Here is a 27,455-nt window from a genome sequence, read left to right as displayed (position 1 = left end):
TAGGAAAATTGCCAAAATCCCTTCAACTGTCTACTCAATAAACAATCAGTAAATAATTGTTTACTTCCCAATATGTAAAGCATTCTGCTGAAATAATAGTAGTATCTCTGTTGAAAGGACTTTTTTTCCAGTTTCAAAAGTTTCTCTACTGATAACATACTGGGATATATTTGGGCCATGCTCTCAAGGAACTCTTTTTCAGTCTAAAAAAATTAGACAAATATAAAAGGAAAGACCTTGAAATTTTCAGAACTCCAATTCCTTGTTTCGAACATTCTTAGGACACAATAAAGACCAAAGACAAGCAGCAAAATGTTTCAGAGATGTAACCTGAAGGTCTGATCTCTCTGAACCAGCCCCTTAGCATTTTCATCTCCATGAAGCTATGCAGTTGCCTCTGTTGTTTCTTAAGCAATACCTCATTAAGTGATTTTTTTTTCCTAATTAAAATCTCCCTGAAGGAAGTGGGTATACTTCTATACTACTACTGAGAGTATAAACTGACACATCTTTCTGAAAGGCATTTTAGCAATATACCTCAAAACTATTCAAAATGTTCTTTTGGCTTTCAGAAACAGCTGAAACCAGAAGTTTAGACAGTGTTTCCAAAGCTATGTCTGTCTTTTCACTTTTTGACTATCCCTGCCTCAGCTTGTGTTGAATACTCAGAGACTCTCTAAACACAGTAAGGAAAACACACACTGGCAGCCTCAACTTAATCACAGTATCTTACCTTAGTCATCCTAGTGGGAAAAGACAGGCGTGCCAGTTTGTTCCAAAAGAAAACACCCAAGCTCTAATTGGCCCACCTTAAAGTAGAGGGTAGGGTAACTAGGACTGAAACTTTCCCTGGAACCATAGGGAAAAGAAGGCATGGTTCCCAAAGGAAGGGATGCCAGGAAGAACATTCACATACATCCACATAAACATACATATCCTTGACCCAGCAGTTCCATTTCTATGATGAAAATGTAGCACTATTATTGTGTACCAGACACTGTTTGACTTTACATGAAATAACTCATTTAATCTTCACAATATCTCTATGAGGTAGATACTACTATTTACTATTATCCAATTTCATGAATGCAGAAACTGAGACAGAAAAATCAAGTAACTTGTCTAAAGCCAGAACTACTAAGAGGCAAAACTAAGAATCAAGCCCAGACTACATGGCTCCATCCCACACTTTATCTATTCTTGTAGAAACGGGGTCCCACTCTGTCACCTAGGCTAGAGTACAGTAGTGCAATCAAGGCTCACTGGAACCTCAAATTCCTGGTTTGAAATGATCCTCCCACCTCAACCTCCCAATTTGCTGGGATTACAGGAGTGAGCCACCGCATCTAGTTCATCCCACACTTCTAACTTTTCTACTACTAAACTTTACTGCCTCTCTATTGATCCTGAGAAATTAAAAATCAATGCAAAAATCTGGCTAGAACAATTCATCACAGCACTATTTATAATAGCAAAAATTTGAAAATAAAATTGTCTAATCATGAGATTAATTGATAAACTAATTTACTTTAAATTATATATTAAAATGATAAAAACATTTCGCAGTTAATAAAAATTAATGTTGTTATGTTTTATATACACAAAGTTGTCCCTGGAACAACTCAAGGGTTAGGTGCACCAACCCCTGTGCAGTCGAAAATCTACATATAACTTTTGACTCCCCAAAAAACTTTACTAATAGCCTACTCTTGACCAGAAGCCTTACAGATAATATAAACAGTAGATTAATACATAGTGTTAATGTTTATATGTATTAAATAATATATTCCACAATAAAGCAGATTAGAGAAATGAAAATGTTATTAATAAAATCATAAGAAAACACATTTACTATTCATTAAGTGGAAGTAGATGAGCACAAAGGTCTTCATCCTTATTGTCTTCATGTTGAGTAGGCTGAGAAGGAGGAAGAGAAAGGGTTGTTCTTGCTGTCTCAAGGGTAGCAGAGGCAGAAAAAGATGTGTATAAGTGGACCCATGCAGTTCAAATCCATGTTGTTGAAGGGTCAACTGTATACAGAATATGGAAAGCTTCCAATAACATGCAGTTAAGTTTTAAAAACACAGCTTATATAAATGGATAGATGCTATAAATATGTATTTAAGAAGTAAAATTAGGCTGGGCAGGGTGGCTCACACCTGTAATCCCAGCACTTTGGGAGGCTGAGGCAGGTGGATCATGAGGTCAGGAGATCGAGACCATCGTGGCTAACATGGTGAAACCTGTCTCTACTAAAACAGAAAAAAATTAGCCGAGCATGGTGGCAGGTGCCTGTAGTACCAGCTGCTCAGGAGGCTGAGGAAGGAGAACAGCATGAACCGGGGAGGCAGAGCCTGCAGTGAGCCAAAATCGTGCCACTGCACTCCACCCTGGGTGACAAACCGAGACTCCATCTCGGAAAAAAAAAAAAAAGAAAAAGAAAAAAAGTAGTAGTAAAATTAATGATACATATATATGTATATGGATGCACACAGAAATCTCTGGAAATACATATGTTAAAATGTCAGCAGTATGCCACTTCTTACCCACTGGAGTGGTTATGATCAAAAAGACAGAATAACAAGGGAGTAGCAATTGCAAAATCAAGGACAGCAATCTTGATTCTTTAGGAGAATGACAAGTAGTTCACTATAGCTAAGGCTTACTTATTTACTAGTTACTCGCTACTCACACAATTTCCTTCAGTCTTGCAACAATTTCTTCAATAACTTCAAACCTCATGAGCCACAAGTACAAACAACCCTGGGCAAACACGGTGATTTCACCATACCATTTCTTTAAAAATATTCATTAAAAACAAAAAATACCAGGCCAGGCACACTAGTTCACACCTGTAATCCCAGCACTACCAAAGTGCGCACTCACAAGTTCAAGACCAGCCAGGGCAACATGGCAAAAACCCGTCTCTACTAAAAATACAAAAATTACCCACGCATGGTGGCATGCACCTGTAGTCCCAGCTACTTGGAAGGCTGAGGTTGGCTTGATCCTGGGAGGCAGAGGCTGCAGTGGGCTCTGCAGATGACACCACTGTACTCCAGCCTAGGCAACAGAGCCAGACCTTGTCTTAAAATAACAACAATAATAACAACAGGCCAGGCACGGTGGCTCATGCCTGTAATCCCAGTACTTTGGGAGGCCGAGGTGGATGGATCACTTGAGGTCAAGAGTTCAAGACAGCCTGGCCAACATGGTAAAACCTCATCTCCACTAATACAAAAATTAGCCAGGAATGGTGGCCCATGCCTGTAATCCTAGCTACTGTGGAGGCTGAGGCAGGAGAATCGCTTGAACCTGGGAGGCAGAGGTTGCAGTGAGCCAAGATTGCGCCACTGCACCTCAGCTTGGGTGACAGAGTGAGACTCCGTCTCCAAAAAAATAATAATAATAATAAAATAACTAAATAAATCCCTGGAGTGAGCCTTTATGTAACATGTAAATAAAAGACTGTTCTGTTTTAGTTTTTGAATTAGATTATTTGATAACTAATTATTCTGTTTAATTATTAGTAGAAAGAACAGACCCATTATACAAAGCGGAGTCAAATGAAAGGGATAGGACAGCTTTCAGAAATCATTACTTCAACTTAATTGCACAAGTTAAATCAGTCCAGGATCTAGATGTTTTTGAACTCGAACTACTGTTTTTTAAAAAACTGCTTCAACATTCATGCTTCCTACGTAATAAAAATGGTATCATTATTTGTTCAGATTAAAATCAAACAGGAAAGACTGCAATGAATCAGTTAAAAATAAATATGAGCATATACTTCTAGAGAACTTATTTTTCTTGTAAAAGAAACAGAAAATATAAAGCTTACTTAGCTGTGCTTTGATTTGTACATGAATGTTATGACCACGTTTCTAGGTAACATCAAAGTTTTGTCGACGCTAGGACCATGGGTGGCAAACAGGTACAAAAACAAAGATGTCCCTTCCCACACTGCTGGATGTGTGTCCCTCTTCTTCTTGTGCTACATTATAATGTAGCAGACCAGTTAGTGCTGTAGTTTAAGGCCTTGGGTAAGAAATGGAATATCTCCTGAAGCATAGTACTGGTATCAATCATACAGAAAAGAAACAGACATTTGAATGGAAAACTAGAACCAGGAAAATGGACCTCATTAGATAGACCTGACAGGAATGGGCTGTCTGTCTGGCCACCATCTAGGGCCTAGACTTAAGGAAACATGTTGACAGGCAAGATGACCTTCATCATATGACGGCAGACCACAAACTAGGCAGGGTGGAATCCCTTTAGGACACTACAGACTGAAAAGGAGGAAACTATACCTTGCAAACCAGACAATTGACTTAAAAGTTATCCTCTGGTTTCATTATCTTATTTTTAACCTTTAGAAAAGTTTTATTTCACTGCTGCAGCTGTGCCTCAGCAAATAAAGGGATGAATGATTTGGCAGTGGGAGTTAGGCCAGAAGGTTAGGAAAAAGTGGCACTCCATGAGATCACTGGAGAAATAGAAGAATTGGAGCTTTGAGTTCAAGCCAATCCTTCCCATGTGGAGGCAGGCGCTCCTTCCCCTGCCAACCTTGGAGGACTAGGGTTTCCTTTTATTAAGAGAATTTAAAAGTTTCTGTTCAGGTACCTAGAACCAAATTCATTGTGACAAAATCTGAAGAGATATGGACTACATTCAAGAGTCAGCAGGTTTCTGTAGTGTTTAAAATTACAGGGTTTCATTTTATTAAGGGTTTCATTTTATTAAGATAATTAGAAAGTTTCATTTTATTAAGAGAATTAGAAAGTTTCAGCTGGAGTAGTGGCTCACACCTGTAATCCCAGCACTTTGGGAGGCCGAGACAGGCAGATCACCTGAGGTCAGGAGTTCGAGACCAGCCTGGCCAACACAGTGAAACCCCGTCTCTACTAATAATACAAAAATGAGCTGGGAGTGGTGGTGGGCACCTGTAATCTCAGCCACTCAGGAGGCTGAGGCAGGAGAATCACTTGAACCTAGGAAGTGGAGGTTGCAGCCATCCGAGATCATGCCACTGCACTCCAGCCTGTGTGACAGAACAAGACTCCATCTCAAAAAAAAAAAAAAAGAATTAGAAAGTTTCTGTTCAAGTACCTAGAAACAAATTCATTGTGACAAGATCTGCAGAGATACGTACTACATTCAAGAGTCAGCGAGTTTCTGTAATGCTTAAAATTTTTAACAAGTATGTATTACTACAGTAAGTAAAACAGTTTAGCATAGACACGTCAGTGGAAGCAATATGCAAAAGAATATGCAGGAGCATGCACCAGAAATGTGCAGCAGAACCACCACCATCCTGGTTACGAATTATAAGTAAAAATTGGGTAGAAAAATAGATGAGCAGCAGTTTCCAAATCACATGGACACGTGAACTCAATAGCCAGGGAGAAAGAATCAGTCAGAAACTAAGTCTATAAGGAGGTAAAGTCAAATGTGACTAAAACAAAACACACAGTTTGTAGAGAAAGGAGACCAAGAAAAGAGAGAGAAGAGAAAAAAAAAAAAGAGAAAGAACACCAGACAACCAATCTGAAAGCAAAGGCAATTAACCTGGTTCCTTTGAAAGCCAGTACTTTTCCCAAGGTGTTGCCCCCATTTGTGCATGTAACTATAAAAGCACGATATGGCTTTAAAAGTCTTTAGTGACAAAACTCTAAATTCTAAGACCAAAGTATATTTTATTCTCTGTTGGAGCATCTTGATGGGTATGACACCCATCTCTGCATGATTTCCTACTTACACAAGATAAAACTAAAATATTTTAAGTTATTTGTAGGATGTACTGAATATTGTTTCACTATTCATGTCCTCAGTTTCTACGGTAAAACACATGTATACCTTACAAAACTAAAATTACTTTTTACTTACATGACTTGTCATTAACTTGTATTCTATGGTTTAACATTCTATCATTAATTTAAAAAAAAAAAAGTATCCCAATCCTCCTCATTTCCAAGGCTGCAACACAATCTTAAAACAAAACAAAAAATCCAATACACTAGAAGGGGTAAAACAAAAATTGCTTCTTGGGGAACTATTCATTATTTCAAAATAAATATTTTAACATAAAATTCTATAGGCTCTATCCATTTTTAATCATACATATCAGTGAGAGTCTACTAGGTGACTTCTTAAGTCAACATTTAAGAGTGAGGAAAAAATGTGATGTTTCATTGCTGTCTCTAAATTTATGTGGTATTCATAACACTACAGATTACAACACACTATACAGGCTTCAACATTTGAAAATTCTCTGGAGTTGTAATACTACACTACAGATTACAACATGCTATACAGGTGTCAACATTTGAAAATTCTCTAGAGTTGTAACCATAGTTAAAAGCAAAGCATTAAATTCAAGAAGCTTGAAAAGAAACAATGTTTTCTGACAATGATCTTCTAACAGTAGTCAATTTCCATAGTTTTTTACTTCCCACAAAAATACTTTACTGATAAGGGGAAAAATTTTCTACCATAATTAGGAATCTGGACTTACCTGTTATGCCAAAAACAGCAACCATACTTTGCAACAAAAAAAAAAATTTGCAAAAGCATTTTCAATCTTCCTGACTACCAAAGTTTCCACTACCAAAAGTGAAAACACTTTTAAACCTTCCTGTGTAACAAGTTTTAAATTTTCTTTTATTTATTTGTATCAATTTTATCATGTGTGGCTGCCAAAATATCAAGAATTTCAACCCCAGAGATGAAGGACAGACGAAACACAATGTAAAGTGGTTGGCCTGGAAAAACAGTTGGAAAAAAACCTGTTTTGGCTGCTCTAATATAATCTTCGTTTATTACTTATTAGTTTTCCTCTTATGGTCCCAATATTCCAGCCAAATTGAGAATCTACTCATTGTTTATCAATTCAGTGCCTTTGCCACTACTCATCTTAACCTCCCAGTCCCCACAATGTATTTATAGACAAAAGTTTTTATTTAAAGCCAGAAACTGTGTTCAAGTTTCATTTAATCCCTTTTAATTCCATTCATGATCAGTATGAACATGGGCAAATTATTTAACCTTTATGCACCTTCAAGGATAACTCAGTGTAACCATGAAGAGTCGATGCAATAATGTGAACACACTCAATTTTTTTTAACGAATGAATATTCAATCTGATAGTCTCTGCTTGTAAAGCAAGTGTATAGAGAAATAAATGTAGGCTGTGACACTAGATCCAAAGAAAGTATCTACTGGTTATCAATATAATAATACAGAGAAAACAGGTGGCACTAGTAATTTAAAGTTAGAACAAAGAACACAACACAAATTTAAGCCTTTCTTAAAACTGTGTAAAGCAGGCTTGGCACAATGGCTCATGCCTGTGATACCAGCACTTTGGGAGGCCAAGGCAGGAGGATCCCTTGAGGCCAGGGGTTCAAGGCCAGCCTGGGAACATAGGAAGACCCCATCTCTACAAAAACATTAAAAAAGACAGTGCCACTGCACTCCTGCCTGGGCAACTGAGTGAGACCCTGTCTCAAAAACAACAACAAAAAAACAAAAACAAAAACAAAAAAACTGTAATCCCAGCACTTTAGGAGGCTGAGGTGGGCAGATCGCTTGAGCCCAGGAGTTAGAGACCAGCCTGGGCATCACAAAGACTCTGTCTCTAAACAAGCAAATGAACAAACAAAAATCATGCAAAGCTATGTATCTGTCTTCCAAGGAATTATGAACTTTCTACAGCATATTTTTCAATGAAGTATTTAGAGTGGATGCTGATTTAACTTATAATGTTGTGAGAATGATTTCTATTTCATATATTTGGCTTTTTGAATAATTTTGTTTGTTGCAAAATAAAAAATTAAGCCTATTTAGCACTGTTCTATCCAGATAAATTTCCTAATATTTACAAACTACTATTATTATAAAGACTGCATGAACCATTGTGTTTGTGGTGAGTTGAACAGCGTTTTCCAAAAATTCACGTCCATCAGAAAGAATCTCATAATGTGACTTTATTTGGAAATAGGGTCTTTGTGGATATAATTAGTTAAGGACCTTCTGATGAAAATTATCATGGATTTAGGGTGAGCCCTGAATCCAATGATTAGCATCTTTATAAAAGAAAGGAAAGGGAGATTTAGACACAGTAACAGAGAAGGTGGCCACGTGATGAGAGAGAAAGCGATTAGAGTTATGCTACCACAAATCAAGGAACACCTGGGGCCACCAGATGCTGGAAGAGGGAAAGGAAGGATCCTCCTCTAAATCCTTCAAAGAGACTAAGGCCCACCTGTCACCTTAATTTCAGACTTCTAGTCTCCAGATTGTGAAAGAATGGTGTTTGTTTTAAACCACAAGTTTGTAGTAATTTGTTACATCAACCCCAAGAAACTAGCACAGTGTTGGAGCTTAACTAAGTACTACTGTTAAAACATTTTTGGCTGGTCGCGGTGGCTCACGCCTGTAATTCCAGCACTTTGGGGAGGCCGAGGCGGGCGGATTACCTGAGATCAGGAGTTTGAGACCAGTCCGGCCAACATGGTGAAACCCTGTCTCTACTAAAAATACAAAAATATTAGCCGGGCGTGGTGGCAGGCGCCTGTAATCCCAGCTACTTGGGAGGCTGAGGCTGGAGAACAGCTTGAATCAGGGAGGCAGAGGTTGCAGTGAGCCAAGACCGGCAGGCGCCTGTCCCAGCTACTTGGGAGGCTGAGGCTGGAGAACAGCTTGCAATCAGGGAGGCAGAGGTTGCAGCGAACCGAGACCGCACCCCATTGCACTCCAGCCTGGGCAACAAGAACAAAACTCCATCTCAAAAAAAAAAAAAAAGAAATACAATTCCAGCAACACAATGATTTAATTAATGCTTTCACTTTCCTAACAGTTTTTAATAAAAATGATCTTTATCATATTGGGCATAACAATCTATAATCTACAAATTAACCTACAATTGGGAATAAAACTACTCAAAAAGTTATTTCAAGGCTAGGTGCAGTGGCTCTGGCACACTCTTGCAATCTCAGCACTTTGGGTAGCCAAGGTGAAAGAATGGCTGAGGCCATGAGTTTGAGGCTGCAGTGAGCTATGATTGCACTTCTGCAGGCATTCCAGCCTGGGCAACAGAACAAGACCCCGTGTCTTATTAAAAAAAAAAAAAAAAAAAAAGGCCAGGCGTGGTGGCTCATGCCTGTAATCTCAGCACTTTCCAGGGCTGAGGTGGGTGGATCACCTGACGTCAGGAGTTTAAGACCAACCTGGCCAACATGGTGAAACCCTATCTCTAATAAAAATATAAAAACTTAGCCAGGTGTGGTGGCGGGTGCCTGTAATCCCAGCTACTCAGGAGGCTGAGGCAGGAGAATTGCTTGAACCTGGGAGGCGGAGGCTGTAGTGAGCTGAGGTCGCACCATTGCATTCTAGCTTGGGCAACAAGAGCGAGACTCCATCTCAAAAAAAAAAAAAAGTTATTTCAAGAGGTTAAGTCTCTTGGAATTCATTATTTAGATACTAGTACCTGAAATTTAAAAGCTTACCCTGAAACTTCTTGGCACACATCACCACTATCTTCCCAATACCTCCCTGTCCGTTAGCGCTAAGTTTACCTGTAGATTTCCAGTTTTATTATATGCCTATGTGACTTGTCGCCTCCCACAGTGTCCTTACACCAGATCAGTGATATGTTTTTTTGTTTGTTTTTGAGACAGAGTCTCCCTCTGTCGCCCAGGCTGGGGTGCAATGGCGCGATTTCAGCTCACTGCAACCTCCACCTCCTGGGTTCAAGTGGTTCTACTGCCTCAGCCTCCTGAGTAGCTGGAATTACAGGTGCACGCCACCACGCCCGCCTAATTTTGGTATTTTTAGTAGAGACGGGGGTTTCACCATGTTTGTCAGGCTGGTCTCGAACTCCTGACCTCATGATCCGCCTGCCTCGGCCTCCCAAACTGCTGGGATTACAGGCCTGAGCTACCACGCCCAGCTGATCAGTGATATGTTTTAATGTACATCATTATAGAATACAGTTTTCAGTATCATTTATCTGAAATGTTTGGCATCAGAAGTGTTTCAGGATTCCTTTGGATTTTTAAATATTTGCATTATACTTACCAGTTGAGTATCTCTAATCCAAAAATCCGAAATCCAAAATGCTCCAATGAGCATTTCCTTTGAGTGTCATGTCAGTGCTCAAAAAGTTTCAGATTTCAGAGTATTTCAGATTTTCAGATTAGGGATACTCAACCTGTATCTCCAAGATTAATGAAATGACAATTTTATTTTCCAAAGTACACACTCTAGAGGGGATGACTAAGAGCTGGACTGATAATATTTGTATTCCCAATACATGTGCTTGAGACCCTCACATCCTAAGGAACTTTATTCCTATACATACTATCCCCACTTTCTCCAGCATCAACTGTTCTCATTCCATTGATTTCCACTCTTCTGCCTTTAAAATGGTCACATCTATTCCACACATTTTTTAAAACTCTCATTGTATCTTATTAAGTCTGAAATTTAATTCAACGAACATGTTACTGAGAGCAATAATAAGCCAGGTAACTCTGGGATACAAAAAATTGTCTTTTTACCCTGAAGAATAAGCATTCAAAGTTTTCCAACCAGATACTCTTACCTCTCAAAATCAGATTACTGAAACAAATCATCTTAATATGCTGCCTCTACTTCCTATTCTTCATCCTGCTAAAATTCTACAATATGGTTTACAACACAACATTCCAGCTGAAACAATTTAGGGGTAAAACTACCCTTGATACAGCATGGTGTACTGGAGTATGGTCATGAGAAAACTTCTAGGACAGGATTTACCACTCAATAGCTGTGTAACTACCCACAGGTAACAACTGGGGATTGGGGGTGGGGGAGGCGGGCAGCCTTCACTGGTTTCTCCTTACCCAAAAATTGGACAGAAATAGAGTTTGTGTACAGTTAACTTTCAGCCCTAAAGTTTTGTGAAATGCAAAGCTTTTCATTAACTCCTCATCTTACTGATCACTATCTGCCACACCTGACACTAAGAAATATTCCTTCACTTTCTATGACTTTTCTGATCTCGCCTTCTTCTGTGTATCTGGATTTAGATTAGCCACATGAAGCAATAAACTCAAATTTATAGTGGTTTAAATATACAAGATTATAGCCTTTCATGTCAAAATAAATAAATAATTTTATAATTCATATTAAAATAATAAATCCAGAGGGTAGCTATCCAGGTCTGCTATGACAATCCCACTATAAGTCATTAGGGACTCAGGTTCTTTCTAGCTTTTTGCTCTGATATACCTAGGGTTTGGGCCTTACCCTCTTGGCCCAAGATGGCTGCTGGGCTGCAGCCTTCATATCAGAATGCCAGTCTTAGGAAAAAGAAAAGCTAGGAAGGCATACCCTCACCCTTTAAGAACATTTATAGGATACTACATTCATCATTTCCACTTACATCCAACTGACTAGAACTTACTCACTGCTTATAGCTGTCAGAAACTTGAAAAGAGTCTCTCTTCGGCATGTCCACATGATTAGTCAAAACCATCAAGGAGAAGAATCGCCATGGAGAACCAAATGTCTCTTCCAAACTCTCCAAACCCTTCTGTGGTTCCTTTTCTTTTACATCCTCTTATCAATAGTGTTTCCAAAGCTTGGTTCTTGGTACTCTATTCTTCTGTCTCTACGCCAACTTCTTGGGGACACCTACACAATTTCATAACTCTATATACCCTAATGACTCTCAAGTCTTTGCACCCAGTCCTTACCTGTCCCATCTTTTGAAGTCTCCACTTGGATAGCTACAAAATAAGCACCATTCTATGTCAAGCGCACAAACACAAATAAGTAATTTTAAAAGAAAAACATTCTCATTCTTCCAATTTAAGTCACAACATCACAAGTACCCCTGATCCCCAGATCTGCAATTTTGAAGTTGCCTCTGACTCCTCTTTCCATTTTCAACAAGCCATGAGTTGCAGGTCATATTAAACTTCTAAAAAGAAATGAAACAAACTGGACTACATGAGGTTTATATAGCATATGACTTGGGGCATGCATTCATTAAAATGACTATGGCCCCCACAACTCTACTATAATGTTCTAAAGTTATCCTAATTATTAAATCCATAAGCCTATTTTTAGTCCTTATTATACATGACATTTTCAGCACATTTGACATTTGCTATTTCCTCCTCCTCAAAATTCTCTATACCCAGGGTTTCCATGAGACCATATCATGCTATATTGATTCTTTTGCAATACCTCTGACTACTTCTATTTAGTTTCCAGGCTGCCACTGCTTTATCTACCTTTTGAATATTGATTTTTCTCTGAGTACAATTCTGAGGCCACTCTTCTTTTCACTCTATGCACATTTCCTACGCAATCTCACGTTTTTCTTCATATTTGACAATCAGCTGGCTACTGACAATTGCCAAGTTAAATCTCTATCTTCACTTTTCTCCTTACCTCCTGACTCACGTCTAAACACCTAAATGACATCTCTACCTTGATCATAGACTGTCACCTTTCACTCAGCATTTCCTTCCCTCATCCAAATTCATTTCTTCTCCTGAATTCCCTATTTGTATCCATAGCATCACGACACATATTACCCAAGCTACAAACTTTGTTAGCCTCATCCACTCTTTCTACTTTACCCCTCACATTCATTCATTACTAAGTTTTACTAACCTCAACTTTCAAATTTCTCTAGCATCCACACCTTCCTTGCCATTTCCACCATAAAAACGCTTGAGCTTTCTCATACAGGTCTTTCTCCCTTCAGTTCATTGCCATTTGAGTCACGTTTCTGTTGTTTATTGCTTTTCAAGAGCTACCGTTTTCCAACAGACCCTACCATCTATAGATTAAAGGCTAAATTCTATAGCCTGATGTACAGAGCTTTTCCCAATTGTCAACCCACTCAGGCATCAAAGCCCATCTCAGTTTCCATCTACATTCACTTCTCCATTCCTGTAACAAGACATTCACACACACACATTTTTCCTCTATGCCTATAATCTCCTCTGTCCTCTTTTCCACATAGCGAATGTTTATGCAAACTATACAACTTGGTTTAAACATCACCTCTCATAAGAAGTATTCTCTTTTTCCCTCAGTAAAGTGGGTCCATCCTCCTGAAATAATTTATCATTACTTGTTTCAAGATTCTGTCCACTAATGACTAGGTTAGGGATAGAGTTTTAATCTTGACTCATTTGTATCTAGCCTAGCACTTAGCACAATGCCTGGAAAGCAATAAATAACTGTTAAATCGGTGAATCCCAAATGGTTCTTGACAGGTGGCAACAAACAGCAACTAGAAAATACCAACTACTTCAGGGGAGAAAACTCAAGCTATGTATTACAATGGTTTAATCACAATCAATTATCAATTTTTTACAATGTCTCAAAATGTATTTCAGGTGTTATACATAAATTTACATTCTAGCTTATCTCATACTGCTTAGATAAATACTGCTTAAATACTGATTAAATGCCTAAGAAACATGTCAAACATTCTCTAATATATTTAAGCAGATTGATATGAAAAAAATACAAGAACTTCAAATGATTAACATAATTGACTCCAGATGAAATACCACCAAGATAAATGAATTATAAATGTATTAATGGACAGCAGAAATAAAAAAAAAGTAAAGGCATATAAAATAATTAACCCAGGTAGTCATTATCAATTTTTCTGGACAAATCTCAGTAAAAGAAAGTAAAAACAATAAGAAAAATATGGTTGGCTAAATAACCACATATTAGAAGCTAATGATATTTCCTAATTATTCTGCCATAGTACACAGGCAGAGTCAGAAAAACAAGGTCTTAATTTCAAATTATCAAAACCAAACTGTCATAAAAAATCAGTGGTTTTCAAGCTATGTTCTCCTCAGCATAACAGCATTATAAGAACACAAAACTGGAAACAAGGTCCAATAGTAAAGTGACTAAGTTAAAATGATACACTCAAATTATATAATAATACAGCCACTGGACATTATGTTTTTCTAAAATTTTATAAAATAAATTTTCCTTATGTCATTAATAGTTTTTAAAAAGATAGTAAGGGTATCTTTCTATCTTTCTTATAGCTTTAATTGAACTTTTAATTTTGAGATAGTTGCAGATTTACACATAATTGTAAGAATTAATACAGAAACCATGTACCTTTTACCCAGTTCCCCCCATTGGTGACATCTTGCAAAATTAAATTACAAAATCACCACCAGGATATAATAGAATCCACCAATCTCATTCACATTTCCTCAGTTTTACCTATACTCATTTGTGGTTGTAAGTGTGTATTTAGTTCTATGCAATTTTTTCATACATGTAGATATAGGTATCCACCACCCAGTCAAAATATAAAAGTTTTATCACCACAAAAATTCCTCCCAATTACTCTTTTATAACCACATCCACCTCCCAACCTCCTTTTTTATAGCTTTTTTCCCCATATTTTCAACAACTGTGTGTTCATTCTGTGTTATCTTTGTTAACTACCTATGATGTACCAGGCACCCTTCTTTTTTTTTTTTGAGACGGAGTCTCGCTCTGTCGCCCAGGCTGGAGTGCAGTGGCCGGATCTCAGCTCACTGCAAGCTCCGCCTCCCAGGTTCATGCCATTCTCCTGCCTCAGCCTCCCGAGTAGCTGGGACTACAGGCTCCCGCCACCTCGCCCGGCTAGTTTTTTGTATTTTTTAGTAGAGACGGGGTTTCACCGTGTTAGCCAGGATGGTCTCCATCTCCTGACCTCGTGATCCACCCGTCTCGGCCTCCCAAAGTGCTGGGATTACAGGCTTGAGCCACCGCGCCCGGCCCCTTCTTTCTATATAATTCAAATAGCATGCATTACCTCTTTTTTCCAGTTTGTAAAAGAAATTTTTCAAAAGACAAGGGGTTTTTGCTTTTGTTTTTGAGACGGAATCTTGTTCTTTCACCCAGGCTGGAGTACAATGGCACAAACACAGCTCACTGCAGCCTCGCCCTCCTGGGCTCAAGTAATGCTCCCACCTCAACCTCCCAAGCAGCTGGGACTACAGGCATCCATCACCACACCTGGCTAATTCATTTTTACGTTTTTTTATTTTTTAGTAGAGACGAGGTCTCACTATGTTGCCCAGGCTGGTCTCAAATTCCTGGGCACAGCCTCCCAATTACAGGTGTGAGCCAACTGCACCTAGCTGAGTTTGGTTTTTTTTTTTTAATCCAATTATAAAATATAAATATTTAAAAATTCAACTGCAAGTATTGTTAATTGCAAAGACACTTTAGGAACAAAAATAAAGAGTGTATCATTTGGCCAGTGAGGTGGCTCATGGCTGTAATCCCAGTGCTTTGGGAAGTTTAGGCAAAAGGAGTGCTTGAGGCCAGGAGTTCAAGACCAGCCTGGGTAACATGGTGAAACCCCATCTCTACAAAAAATACAAAAATTAGCCGGGCATGGTGGCGTGCACCTGTAGTCCCAGCTACTCAGCAGGCTGAGGTGGGAGGATGAATTGAGCCAGGGAGATAAAGGCTTCAGTAAATTGTGATTGTGCCACTGCCTTCCTGCCTGGGCAACAGAGTGCAACGAAAGGAAAACGGAAAGGGAAGGCAAGGCAAGGAAGAGAGGGGAGAGGGGAGGAAAAAGGGAGGGAGGGACAGACTTGTATCTAGAATTAGAAAAAAAAATCTCAATAATACTGAGGCAGGAGAATAGGGTCTGGTGGCAGGGAACCTAAGGACTTTGTAGAACTAAATCAAACAGAAAAACCCCAACTTTCTACATCCAAGTAAATAATTGTGTAACTTCACTTCAGCTATGTCAGGAAACATCTTCTTTATTTGCATAGGGTGTACACCAAGTAACTTTGTAACTTCACTTCATCCTCTTCATTTACATAAGGCATACACAGCATAACCAATGAGAAACCTCTACAGGGTATTTAAATCCCAGAAAATTCCATAACCAGCACTCTCAAGCTGCTTGCTCAAGCCCATTCCCACCCTATGGAGTGTACTTTCATTTCAATAAATCTGTGGCTTTTCTGTCATTGCTTTGTTTGTGCATTTTGTCCAATTCTTTTTTCAAAACACCAAGAACCTGGACACCCTCCACCAGTAACAGTAAGAAGTCAAACAACCCAATAAAAAGAGCACAAATTTGTTCAGACACTTTACAAAAAAATACATAAATGGCAACAAGCACTTGAAAAGGTGTTCAACATCATTAGTCACCAGGAAAACACAAACTAAAACCACAAATGAGGTATGTTAAGAGAGTAGATCTCTTTTTTGGAGGAAAAAAGCCTGTTGCCCACGCTGGTCTCAAAATCCTGGACTCAAGCAATCCACCCACCTCAGCCTCCCAAAGTGCTGGGATTACAGGCATGAGCTACTGCACCCTGCCAAGACAGATTTTAAATTTCTTCACCATAAACACACATACACACACACACACACAGGGTAACTATGTGAAGTGATGGATATGTTAATTACCTTGACTGTGGTAATCATTTCACAATGTATACATGAAACATCACACTGTCCACCAAAAATATATATGATTTTTATTTGTAAATTACACCTCAATAAAGCTAGGGGAAGTTTTTTTTTTTTTTTTTTTTTAAAGACAGAGTCTTGCTCTGTCGTCAGGCTGTAGTGCAGTGGCACGATCTCTGCTCACTGCAATCTCCGCCTCCCGAGTTCAAGCCATTCTCCTGCCTCAGCCTCCCAAGTAGCTGGGACTACAGGCGCCCGCCACCACCCCCAGCTAATTTTTGTATTTTTAGTAGAGACGGGGTATCACCATGTTGGCCAGGATGGTCTCGTTCTTCTGACCTGGTGATCCACCCACCTCGGCCTTCCAAAGTGCTGGGATTACCAGCGTGAGCCACTGTGCCCAGCCTGTTTTGTTTTTTGTTTTTGTTTTTAGTGAAAGCAAGTTTATTAGAGAAGTTAACAAAAAAAAAATGGCTACTCCACAGGCAGAGCAGCCAAAAATATTTTTAAGTAATAGATTAAATTTAAAAATAACTAGAACTCTCATACATTGCTAGTGAAAATGTAAAATGGAACAGCCAATTAGGAAAATTTGTCAGTCTCATACAAACAAGACACTTACGACCTAGCAATTCTTCTCCTACATATTTACCCAAGAGAAATGAAAACAGGAACATATAAACATTCCAAGATCTGTATGCAAATGTTCAGAACAATTATGTTCACCATAGCCCAAAACTAGAAATTCAAGTGTCCTTCCACTGGTGAAAGGATAAATCGTATCATATTCAGCAATAAAAAGCAACAACTGTCAGTAAATACAACATAGATAAATCTCAACTGTATGATCCTAAGTGAAAAGCCAGATGCAAAAAAACTGTATACTATTTATATGACATTCTAGAAAAGACAAAAACATACAGACAGAAAACAGATCAGTGACTGCCAGATGCTAGAAAGGGAACTGACTACAAAGAGGCATGAGAGGACTTTTTAGAAGCATGAAAATGTTCCCTATCTATCTACCTACCTATTTTTAGAAACGGAGTCTCAATCTGTCACTCAGGCTGGAATACAGTGGAGTGATCATGACTTACCGCAGGTTCAAACTCCTAGGTTCAAGCAATCCTCCCATCTTAGCATCCCAAGTAGCTGGAACTACAGACATGTGCCACCACACCAGGCTACTTTTTTTTTTTTTTTTTCAAAGATGGGGCTCACCACGTGGCACAGGCTGGTCTCAAACTCCTGGCCTAAAGCCATCCTCCAGCCTCAGCCTCCCAAAGCATTGCCATTATAGATATGAGTCACAGCAGCCAGCCCTATATCTATACCTTGATTGCAGTAGTGGCTACACTAATGTATATATTTATCAAAACTCACTGAAATGTTCACTTAAAAGAGTAAATTTTATTGCACGTAATTTATACTTTATTAGACATTGTTATGGGATCTTTAGGGTGTCACTTTTCTGGCCAGAAACCTGTGGCCGGTGGCGCCTCTGCACGAGTTTTGCTCAGATCCGCTACGCTTGTTCTGCCCACTCGGCCTGGTAGGCTACACTCAGCTCACGCTACCAGCCTGGACCCCATGCCTCCAAGAAAGACTGGAGTCAGGCGTGGAGCGGTGAGGGGTATGTAAGCGAGCGTACAGTCTGGCCACTGCGCAGTTAGACATGCCAGCTGCTGCCACAGGGTGGGCAGCTCCAGGTACTGGCATGAGTGCCAGCTCTCTGCAAGGCTGTGGCTGGACCAGGTGCACCACAAGCAGCTTCCCTGGCCGGCACCGGGGAATGCAGTGAAACTCAGAAGCTTGAAGATGCCAGGAACCATAGGGCCCCAAAGATGGAGTCACAGCCCTAGCTTGGGGCTTTACAAAAAAATACACAGGTCTGGGCTCCCAGAAGGGCCACAGCTCTTCTCCCCCTTCCTTCACCTGCAACATGGTGAGCAATGGGCATGCTTCAGCTCTGCTTGTGTTACAGCTCTTTTACCCTTGCCATTCAAGGGTCCCAAGTTCTTGTCCTGTGACCAGGAAGAATGAGGTCCTCAGGTAACAAGTAGAGGGTGAGCAAGACAAAGAGGAACTTTATTGAGCAATAGAACAGCTCAAAGACCCACAGTGGGCAGCTCTACTCTGCAGTAGCGTATCCTGATGAGTGTTCAGCTCCTAGCAGAGAGGGTAGCTCCTTTATGCAGGCAGGTCACCCCAGCAAGTATTTTCTCAGCAGTGAGAGTGGTTCCTCTCTGCAGCTGGTCATCCCAACAGGTGTTCAGCTATCAGCAGAGAGGGCAGCTTCTCTCTGCAGCTGGTTGTCCTGCTGTCTGCAGCTCTCAGCAGAGAGGTCCTAGACTAGAGTGGGTGGCTCCTCTCTGCAGGCAGATCGTCCCATCATCTCTTCAGCTCTCAGCAGAGAGGGTAACTCCTCTCTGTAACTGGTTGTCTCATCATCTCTCCATTCTCTGCTCTGCTCTGGGCTGAGCCTGCAACTTTTATGGGCCTCAGAGGGGGAAAAGGGCACACCGATTGTCTATTGGTGGGCCCAGAAAAGGTACCACAAGTCCTCACTCTAGTCCATAGGTCTGGCAGCCTGGCCCCCAGCCTTCAAGCCCTCCCCAGCCTGAAGGTGGGGCCTCACCAGAGAACTGCTCACTTCCGCCCAGGAGCCTGTCTGCTTCCTGCCACCATCCATGAAGCCCAGGCTGCTCGCGTCAAGGGGTACCTGCAGGCCTGCACCAAGCTGCCCTCAAACCCCTCCCACGGTGCTTGTCAGGGCCCAAAGTCCAGAGGGGGCTGAGGAGGCAGGGGCCTAGTGTGTCAGCGCTGACCTAAGTGTGTACACATCCGGCTGGGCTGTGACAGCACCCTGGTTTGGCCCCTACCCCGCTCCGAGATTGGAGCAGGCACCTCCAAGCCTACAAGGGGAGGAGGGATGCCTTCCCTGGCCCCTAAGAGTGCAAAGAGGCCTGGGTCCACAGCCCCAACTTGGGCAGCTGCAGCTGTGTGGGGTGGGGGACTCCTACTCGTGGCCCCCAACAACACAGGGAGAACTGGGTCCACAGCTCTGACTTGGGTGGCTGCAGCACACCGAGGAGGGCGGGGCTGCTGCCTGCTCCTGGCTTTCGTCAGGTCTGTGGAGTGTGCCCCCTTGTAGCCTGGAGCAGGGGCTCCAGGTTCTCGCTGGGCCCAGGCCGGTATCCAGGGCAGAGGCAACATCTCTACCAGCTCCCCCTCACCCAGCTTGTGGCCCTGCCTAGGGGGATGCCTCCAGGAGCAGATTGTGGGTCCTGGGCCCGGCCCTTGGGAGTGTCAGGCCTGGCAATCACCCTGATGCAGGGTGGAACCCAGGGATGCGGCCCTGGGCAGCCCTGCTCAGAGCCTCACTGTGAGGCACAGGAACCGGGTGCCCTCTGCAGGGTGGGTACAGTGACCACGCTGCTGGCCAGGTCCCTGAAGCAGGCACTGCTCCCACTTCCCGCCCCAGACCCCCAAACTGCACCTCCAGCTCCGCCTCCTACTCACACCCTCCCTGCAGCATTGGTGGGCAAGAGTGGTGACACAGGGTCAGGAGCCCGGGAGGCTCTGGCCCTGAGGGCAGGTCCTGCCAGAGGCACAAGGGCGGGGGCGGTACAGTCGGCTATCTCAGGGACACAGGGCACAGGGAACCCACCAGCATGACTGTTGCTCCCACAGCTGCTCCTGACACCACCGCCCGCACCTCCCCATGACTAAAGAAGAATTATCCCAAGTTAAAAAGTTACACATTTCACTATTGACATTCTACAATTTATACAAGCTTCTGGATTGTGTTACTTAAAAAATTAATCTTCCTTCTCCTTCCCTTTTCCTGCTGTGAGAAGAGCAGTTGTCATGGTACCCCTGGGGTGAAGGTGGATCCCTGGGGTGGAGCCTGTCATATTGTCATAGACGAAGAGAGCTAAGGAGGGAGAATGTGTGGTAGGGGAAGAGCCAAACATTTTGCTTCAGAGCCCAAGCATTAAGGCAGGAGGGGGAAACTGGCAAAGGGCACTGGGGTACAACAGAGTGAGAAGGATGTCTTCCAATGGAAGCAGCTCACCGTGGGGTGTCAGAGTCTGAGTGGGGTAAGAAGTGTGTCCACCAACAGTGGAGAGACCAACATGAGGAGTCATAGCCACAGCGCTGGGGGGGGTGTCCCTGTATTGAAGCATGCTGGTATGGACTCTTAAATCCAGAATGGGGTAGGGGGATGGAGGAGATGTAATGAAGAATCCAAGTCCCAGCAGTGAGAGGAATGGATGGTAGTGAAGATGGGAGACTGAACAATAAGTATATACATTAAGGATAATGGAAGCCAGATTTCTCACTGTCAGTGAAGAACATTACAATATGAAAAAGGAGAAAACTAGAATAGATCCTGGAATATTTTATTGAAATTGGAGGTATCAGTATGAATTCATAGTTTTCAATATACAGAGATAATAAATATAGATATAAATACATATGTATGTTTATGCATACATACCTATACTTACCAGCCCTGACCATTAACAGGACCTGAAAGCAGTAACAACCCAACAGCAATAAACATACTAGCCTTGATTGAGATCTTAGCTTCTAAATGTCATTCTCCACTCAAAGGAACCAGGGATCCCTAAATGGCTGATTCCAGAATCAAGGCAGGGAAGGTACAAGATGAGCCAGGTACAGGTTCTTGTACCAAAAAGTAAAAAGATGTTCTCAAAGAGTGATGGGGATGTACCATAAGAACACAGAAGCCAGCTTGAACAGCTCTCATTGGCCAAATAAAGAACAATTTGAACATCAAAATAAATAATGCTATAGTCTGAATGTTTATGTACTCTCCCAAAATTCATATGTTAAAATCCTAACACCCAAGGTAATGGTATTATGAGGTGAGGACTTTGGGAAGTGATCAGGTCATGGGGGTGGAGCCCTTGTGAATGGGATTAGTTCCCTTTTTAAAGAGACCCCAGAGAGCTCATGTGACCCTTAAGCCTTATGAGGTTAAATTGAGAACATGGCTATGAGGAAGCAGGTCCTCTGACCAGACACTGAACCTGTCAGTCTTAATCTTGGATTTCTCTGCCTCCAGACTGTGAAAAATAAATTTCTATTGTTTGTAAGCCACCCAGTTTGAGGTATTTTTGTTACAACAGCCCGAATGGACTAAGGCAAATAGTAACAGAATATAATCCACTAAACACATACACACACACACACACAAAACCAAGACTCCATGTAGATGTCAATAAATGATTAAGAGTTTAGTGAGGAACAAGATATTTACACAGTTTCAAAGTACATGACAAAAACAATTAACTATTAACTTTATAGTGGAGAAAACTGACAGATATTACTTATATCAAGTAATCAAAGTAAAAATAACAATGAAACAAAGTGAAATTGTGCACCACCTGACAGGATGCAGTGAGCATCACTTCTGTGATATCCTTCCCAAGCACATATTCATATGTATCTAATCATGAAGGAACAGACAATCCCAAATTGAGGGGCAGCCTCCAAAGTAACTGACCTGTAATTGTTAAATGTCAGGGTCACGAAAGTTAGGAGAAGATAAAGGAAATGTTCCATATTGAGGGAGACAAAAGAGACATAACATGAATGCAACACATATTGCTAAACTGGATCCTTTTGCCAGTAAAGAGATTAACAGCACAATCAACAAAACTTGAACCAGTCCGAGAACTAGATGGAGTACTGTATCACTATTCATTTCCTGTTTTGGTTATTGCACTGTGATCATGTAGGAGAACATTCTTGTTTGCAGAAAATGCACATTAAAGTATTCTGGGATGACAGGGCATCAGGTCAACAGCTTCCTCTCAAATTGTTGGGGGTGGGGGAGAATTTTTTCTACCATTCTTGCAACTTTTTTGCAAGTCTGTTATTGTTTCGACACTGTTGGCCGGGCGTGGTGGCTCAAGTCTGTAATCCCAGCACTCTGTGAGGCTGAGGCAGGTGGATGACAGGGTCAAGAGTTCAAGACCAGCCTGGCCAGGATGGTAAAACCCCGTCTCTACTACAAATACAAAAATTAGCTGGCGTGTTGATGGGCAACTGTAATCCCAGTTACTCCGGAGGCTGAGGCAGAGAACTGCTGGGGTTGTTCTCTGGGAGGCAGAGGCTGCAGTGAACCGAGATGGCACGACTGCACTCCAGCCTGGGCAACAGAGCAAAACTCCGTCTCAAAAAAAAAAAAAATTGTTTAAAAGTGTGGGGTGGGGGGGGCGGCACAATGTCACTAAAAACTAAACAAGGTTAAAAAACTGATTTCCCACACTTAATCTTGATAGAAAAGAAACATCAGACTATGCAAAATTACTAGGAAATAAAATTTTGGAGCCAGAAGTTTAAAAATTTAATATTTCTCTTTAACAACTGACCTCAATCAGGTCATGACTGGTGAGAGACAAAAGAACATGAAAAGTTCCCACTAAAGGAGAGGAAGTTCTTAGGAGAGGAATGATAAAAGAAACAGTGGACCACGAGTGGGTAGAACAACGGCATTCTGGGCTACCAATGGCTATAACCATCAGGAAAACACAATCTCAGCATCTCTGAAAAATGAAGGGGCTGTAGAGCTGATATCTAAAATTCCTTGCAAATGTGGGACTAGAATTGCCCTGAAATAGAAGTGGTTCCCCAGTTCAATTTGTTATTACATTATGCTTAGCTACACAGGAATACAAAAGAATACAAATACAGAAATAAACGTGCATGAACCCCGAATTCTCTTAAGTTGTGGAAGTCCATCAATTAAAGTATAAAATACAATGCATTTGCCCAATTGTTCCTAAGAAAATTCTGTGACAAAAGAACAATGAAAACACATTAGAGTGAAACAAGATCACCTTCAGCGGTCAGCTGGCTGTCCCTAGTTAAAAGACAAGTCATGTCATTGTTAAGTGACCGTCACATTTGTCCTGAAAGAATAGGGAGCATTTCCTAGAAAGGTGTAAAAGTACAAAGAATCCTTTCCCCTTCCCTGGTACTACGCGTTCCTTAGGACGGTCACTAGGCCCCCAACAGCACAGGGGTGAGGTAGCACTGGACTCTCAGCACTTCCTTTCGGAGAGGACAACCCCCTGCGTCACTGGTTACTCATTCAGGATGCAGGGCAGAAGTTTATCCCTGAGGAACTTAGCACAGTTGGCTCCTGCCCTCCCAGCCTTGCGGTCCTGGGCCCAATCCCAGGGCTCTGCCCCGGGTACCCGGCAGCCTCCAGCGGGAGGGTAGCGAGACCCCAACTCGCCTCCGGCCGGCCCAGCGGGTGCGCCCAGGGGCTGGGCAGACGCGGCTTCTTCCCTCCCACTACCGTCATGCCGGCCCCCACGCCCACCGCCAGGCTCGGCCCAGCCGAGAAGGCCGGACGCCGACCGCCCGCTCCTCCGAGACTCGGCCTGGCCCTCCCCGACGCCCGGCCCCGATGCCCGGCCCCGCGGAGCCCACTGGACAGCGGCCGGGGGGCGGGGAGGCCCGGGGGCGGCGCCGCCCCACACCCTTACCTGGCTTCTCATGGTCATAGCCTACCACGATGAAGTAGTCAGCCAGCCGGGCCATGGCCGCCGCCGCCGCGCTCGGGAAGCGGGTCCCCGTCGCCGCCCTCGCCGCCGCCGCCCACCCGGCCCGGGAGGGCTCAGCATTTTCCCTGCAGCGGCAGTAGCGGCAGCGGCAGCGCTTCAGCCATGTTTGACAACCGAGGCGCGCTCTGCGCTTGCGCGGCGCCTCGTGCCCGCTCCTACCCCGCCCCCACCCGCGCTGGCTCGGCTGCCCCAAGCCCGGGCGGCGAGCCCACCCCAACCCTCGGCTGGCCTCGCGGACTGCTGCACTTGGGGAGTGGGCGGCCAGGCGCGTTCCCGCCACGCGCTGCCAATGCGGCCCCTGGAGGTGGTTTGAGGCCTGGATGTTACTTCACGGCCCCCTCCCCCTCGTTGTTTTTCCTAAAGCAGGGGGTCCTTCCTTCCGCCTTCTCTATTCTGTTTGGATTTGCAAGAAGGGACGTGGAGAGTTGAGGGGTCACTTGGAAAGCTGGCTGCTGCTTCTGCTCCCCACCACCACCAAAGATGAAATTCTCCCGCCCTCGGTTGGAAGCAAGGAATTTGCACCGACAGGGCTTTTGCTGCATGTTTCCTGTTTATGTTGTGTAGATGGGAATTTTAGAAACATGCCACCGAGCAGACGGGGGAGGGAGAGGCTTTTGCGCAATTCTCCAAGGCGCCTCGGGTTTCAATGCCGGGTGGGCCGGGGGCGGTCGGCCTGGGCTTCCCCCGGAGCGCCCCGGGGAGCCAGATTCCACCGAGGAACGCGGCATCCCCGGGATCCTCCCGAACTGGGCTGGCCTCTCCCTGGGGAGCCCCGCCCGCCTCGGCTTGCTTCCCTCGCAGCGGTCCCAGGGCTCTCGCAGCCCGTACAGGTGGTGACTTCCAACTTCCCTGCTCAAACACGCACAAAAATGAATAAATGGTCCCGTCCTTCCGTCTCGGGATTATCCAAGTCGCATGCTTTTTTGTTGAACCTCATATTGACCATTTCGAATTTAGGTGGTGCGACATTCAGGTGAACTTATTTTGTCATTTGTTAATCTCTCACGAAGTTTTGGTAGGAGAATTTGAGCAAGTGGTAGACCAAAGTTTTGGAAATCTCTGGTTTAGAAGTTGTCTTTGTGGTTGCTTATCACTGTTCACTATTAATTGAGGGTTTGATTCTTCATATTTACATATAAGACAAGGCCTCTTGGCAAAGTGTCTAGTATGTAGTAAGTGCCTACCAAATATTTTTAATGAGTAAATGCGATTTTCCCCAACGACCAGCAGGAAGCCGCAGTGGTTCCAACTCTGAACTGAGGGAGTTGACATCTCAGCTCCTGCAGATTTACTCTGCTGTAATTTACTATTTCCCCTTCCTCTGCCACACTTGTTTCATCTACAAATTGGGAGGGTTGGGGGGCACTAGAACTGAAACTGAAGGAATACTTTAACTCCAGGAGCTCTATGTCAATTGCAAATGGTAAAACTGAATCAGCTGAATTTGCAAACGTGGAGGGAAGATAGCTTGATCCTGAGATTAAAAAAAAAAAAAAAAAAAAAAAAAAAAAAAAAAAACCTGTCATACCCCATGTAGCAATCCTCTCTGTAACTTCCCTGAGAGCTCATCATCCAACTTGATCACTTTCAGCAAAGAATAATCTTACTTCCTTGGGAGGCAGCCCATTCCACCGTTTAACAGCCCTCTTGTTAGAAAGTTCTTCCTTATTAGAGTTGTCTTACTGTAATTTCCCCTGATTCTGCTCTCTGGAACTATCCAGAAAAAAAATAAAATCTATCTTCATATGATAGATTTTTAAGGCAGCTATCATATTCCTTCCCGACTTCTTTTCTAAAAATAGGGTAAAATTCACATATCGTAAAATTAGCCATTTTAAAATCTAGAATTCAGTGGCATTAAGTACATTCCCAATGCTGTACAACTACCGTGTCTATCTACTTACAAAACATTTTCATCACCCAAAAGAAAACCTCACAACCATTAAGCAGTCATTCTCGTTCCCCCATCCCACAGCCCCTGGCAATCACCAATTTGCTTTGTCTCTATGGATTTATCTATTATGAATATTTCATGTTTATATTATACAATATGTGACTTTTTGTGTCTGGGTTTTCTCATTTAGTATATTGTTCTCAGCTTGTATACGGGCAGATGCAGTACAAGGTTGTAGCATCACGTTGAAGTATCAACACTTCATTATTTTTTATGACTCAATAATATTCCATTGTATGTTGTATTAGACTGTTCTCATGCTGCTAATAAAGACAGGGTAGTTTATAAAGAAAAGAGGTTTAATTGACTCACAGTTGCACATGGCGGAAGGCAAGGAGGAGCAAGGCGGCAGACAAGAGAGCTTATGCAGGAGAACTCTCCTTTATAAAACCAACAAATCTCGTGAAACTTATTCACTATCACGAGAACAGCGCGAGAAAACCTGCCCCCCATGATTCAATTACCTTCCACCGGATCCCTCCCATGACAGGTGGGAATTATGGAGTACAATTCAAGATGAAATTTGGGTGAGGACACAGCCAAACCATATCATATGTATATACCATATTTTGTTTATCTGTAACAACCCATATAGACATATGGGTTCTTTCCACCTTTTGGCATTGTAAATAGTGCTGCTGCAAACATGCATGTACATGTATTTGAGTACCTGTTTTCAATTTTAGGGGATATATTCTTGGGATTGGAATTACTGGATTAAGTAGCAATTCTGTTACTACTGTTTCCCACCATGGCTGCATCATTTTACATTTTCACCAGCAATGTACTAGGGTTCTAATTTCTCTGCATCTTTGTCAACTCTTGTTTTCCTGTTGTGTATGTTTTGTTATAGCTATCTTAGTGTGAAGTGATATCTCATTGTGGTCCTGTTTTGCCTTTCCCTAAAGACTAATGATGTTGAGGATCTTTTCATGTGTTTATTGGCCATTGCTAAATCTTCTTTGGAGAAATGTCTATTCAAGTCCTTTGCCCATTTTAAAATTGATTCTTTGTCTTTTTGAGATTGAGTTGTAAGAATTCTTTGTATATTCTGGATACTAGTCCTTGTCAGATATATGATTTGCAGATATTTTCCCCTTGTGTACGTTGTTTTGATTTTCTTTTTAAAATTTTTATGCCCTATTCCCCCCCCCCCAGATATTTCCTATTTTATTTTATTTTTCATTTTATTTTTATGTAGAGATGATGTATCATGATGTTACCCAGGCTGGTCTTAAACTCCTGTCCTTAGGCAATCCTCCCATCTAGCCCTCCCAAGGTACTAGGATTAGAGGCATGAGCTTCCACACCCAGACTTCATTTTCTTGATAATGTCCTTTGGCGCAAAACAGTTTTTAATTTTGATGAAGTCAAATTTTTTAGTTTGTTTCTATGCTTTTAGTGTTATATCTAAAAATTTA

At 42.1% G+C, this 27,455-nt stretch overlaps 1 protein-coding gene across 6 annotated transcripts in view; it reads right to left on the bottom strand.

Moving 5' to 3' along the window:
• LOC105488765 (SET binding factor 2) overlaps nucleotides 1-24,208 on the bottom strand; it is a 547,946-nt gene extending 523,738 nt beyond the window's left edge. For 3 of the 6 annotated variants that reach the window (XM_071075109.1, XM_071075108.1, XM_011753166.2), the window contains exon 1: nucleotides 24,003-24,178. In XM_071075109.1, coding sequence (XP_070931210.1) covers nucleotides 24,003-24,057 — 55 coding nt within the window. In that variant the 5' untranslated portion in view covers nucleotides 24,058-24,178. Of the gene's footprint in view, nucleotides 1-24,002 lie in introns of all 6 variants that reach the window. The other 3 variants (XM_071075110.1, XM_071075112.1, XM_071075111.1) reach the window with 2 other exon arrangements.
• Between the last annotated feature and the right edge of the window lie 3,247 nt (nucleotides 24,209-27,455).

This window comes from Macaca nemestrina, chromosome 12, assembly GCF_043159975.1.
Source record: "Macaca nemestrina isolate mMacNem1 chromosome 12, mMacNem.hap1, whole genome shotgun sequence".
Taxonomy (NCBI): domain Eukaryota; kingdom Metazoa; phylum Chordata; class Mammalia; order Primates; family Cercopithecidae; genus Macaca; species Macaca nemestrina.
Note: the sequence above shows the minus strand (reverse complement) of the source record. Positions and strands in the feature narration are given on the sequence as shown.